The sequence below is a fragment of the Bidens hawaiensis genome, unplaced genomic scaffold, assembly GCF_021521415.1.
Source record: "Bidens hawaiensis isolate Kalapana, Puna unplaced genomic scaffold, B.hawaiensis_p1.1 tig00064551_1, whole genome shotgun sequence".
NCBI classification, from domain to species: domain Eukaryota; kingdom Viridiplantae; phylum Streptophyta; class Magnoliopsida; order Asterales; family Asteraceae; genus Bidens; species Bidens hawaiensis.
Genome location: NW_027501511.1, coordinates 1 through 2,194, shown reverse-complemented (window position 1 = coordinate 2,194; position 2,194 = coordinate 1). Strand labels below are relative to the sequence as shown.

Genomic DNA, 2,194 nt, shown 5'->3' with positions numbered 1-2,194 from the left:
TCAGGACTCGAACCCTGACAGGGTCATCTCTCATATCTCCTATATAAATTGGTGGTAGTGAGATTTTAACCCCAACCTCTTACTTGTAAAATAAGTGCTCTATCGTTGAATCACAACCAATTAGTGTTAATATGATTATATATAACTGCCATCCAAAAACAAAAATTGAGTATATATAATTATATTAACAAATATATATCCACTATGTTAAATAATTAACACGATATTTTCAGACCATAGTGGATATATATTTGAGCACCTAGGTAAGTTTGATTTATTTAGTTATATTTTCAACCTTTGAGGATTGATATTCGAATTGTACAATACACGTGTCGTTCACTCAGAGGATCCTTGGTGCAACAAATATTGTTTGACGGCTGGCTATAAAGTAACCTCCGTTCAATATCCACTACAGTCGTTTTTGAAAAGAAATTATTTCAATTCATCGAGATGAAAACCAAACGATCTGATGATGGTGGAAGTGATGAGAATGGAAGAAATGGTGGTGTTGGGTGTCGATGGCGGTGGCACTTCAACACGGTGCGTGTGTGCTCTTTTGAACCTCATCAGCTTCAATGGCTGCAATCCCAACTCTGTTGGAGGTACTAAACCACCTTTTATTTCTTCCTAATCAATACATGTATCTTTCTGATTTTTAATGAATATTCTTAAGTTTAGTTTATTTATTTTTAGTTTCCTTGTTTTCAAGATCCTAGCTAGCTTCTCGTGTATATTTATGATTTGTGGATTTCACGTTGAACTTTTGAAGAATATTTGTTGACTGGCTGTTAAATTAATTAATAGGTTTATTTTTCATCCGTTAGCTGTACGTGTTCAAGATGATTTAATAAATTGCATGTCCATTTAAAGTCTAGTTGAGGGTTAAATCCATGTTATCGATTTCTCTTCATTCTGTTTTTTTGATTGCTGATTGAATATTAATTATTTGTTGACAACTTACATGATATTTGGTGGTGATTCCTTATCATAAGGACTTCTAGAATATTCTAAATTTTTAGTGTAGTTTTATTCTTTGATTTGTTCTCGTGTATGTTTATAATTTGTAATTATGTGAATTTCACGTTGATCTGTTGAAGACTATTTGTTGACCGATTGTTAATAAGGTTTTTTCGTCCATTAAATGTGTTCACGATGATTTAATAAAGGATGCGGTGATTGGATGTCCATTTAGAGAGTTGATTTTCGTTTCGGGTAACAAAATCCATGTTTTTGATCTGGATTTTTGAGAACTTGACTAATATTCGGTGGCGATTAGGTTTAATAACATCTGATTAGGTTTAATGTATATTGCAGAAACAAAAGCCCACGAAACACTGAAGTTTGCCCTCACACAAGCCCTTGAGAGGTCTGGGAAAACGGTTTCAGATGTTAGGGCCGTGTGTCTTGGGGTCTCGGGGGTTGACAACGCCACCGATTGGGGAAAGATGAAGCAATGGCTAAGGTTTGATATTCTATTATTTTCTCATTTTATTTACTTGTTTCAGCTCAATAACTAATAATTAACTATCATCTAATGTGCAACACCATATTCACAGACATTGAGCACCTTTATGTTTTCAATGATGCTGTTGTTGCTTTAGCGAGTTGCGCAGCGGATGGATGTGTATTAATTTCTGGGACCGGGTGCATTGCCTATGGGTGTACAGCCGATGGAAAACAGGCTCGAGCGGCTGGTTTGGGACCTCTTTTAGGCGACTGGGGCAGGTAATCGTGTGGAATGTTTTGCTAGCTAGGTTGTTTATATATATAGGTTTATGATTAAAAGCATATTATGTGTGCAGTGGTTGTGGGATTGCTACCGAGACGGTGATGGCAATTTTAAAAGCACATGATGGACGAGGTCCCAAAACACAACTCGAAGGGGCCATTTTGAAATTTCTGAAATTTGATTCCCCAGACGATCTCGTTAGGTATACTTTTCTTCAACCACTCGCTTACCAAATGTGTTCTTTCTTATTGGTTCTTGTGTTCTTTCTTAGGTGGATATATGCAGATTCTTCATGGGCCCGCATTGCAACCCTCGCTCCTCATGTATTCTCGGTTGCAGAAGCTGGTGACGTCGTTGCACAAAGGATTTTTGACGATGCTGTTACAGAGCTAGCTGCATATGTTAAAGCGGTTGTGAACAAGCTTGCTTTGGGTGGAGAAGGTACATGTCCATTTAAAAAAAAAA

At 36.8% G+C, this 2,194-nt stretch overlaps 1 protein-coding gene across 1 annotated transcript; it reads left to right on the top strand.

Moving 5' to 3' along the window:
• Positions 1 to 472: 472 nt before the first annotated feature.
• LOC143604267 (uncharacterized) lies at positions 473 to 2,170 on the top strand (the record flags this gene model as incomplete). Its single annotated transcript, XM_077080799.1, has 5 exons — positions 473 to 602; positions 1,315 to 1,464; positions 1,545 to 1,725; positions 1,803 to 1,931; positions 2,001 to 2,170. Coding segments are annotated over exons 1-5 (760 nt in total), but the record flags the coding sequence as incomplete, so codon positions are not given.
• Positions 2,171 to 2,194: the final 24 nt, after the last annotated feature.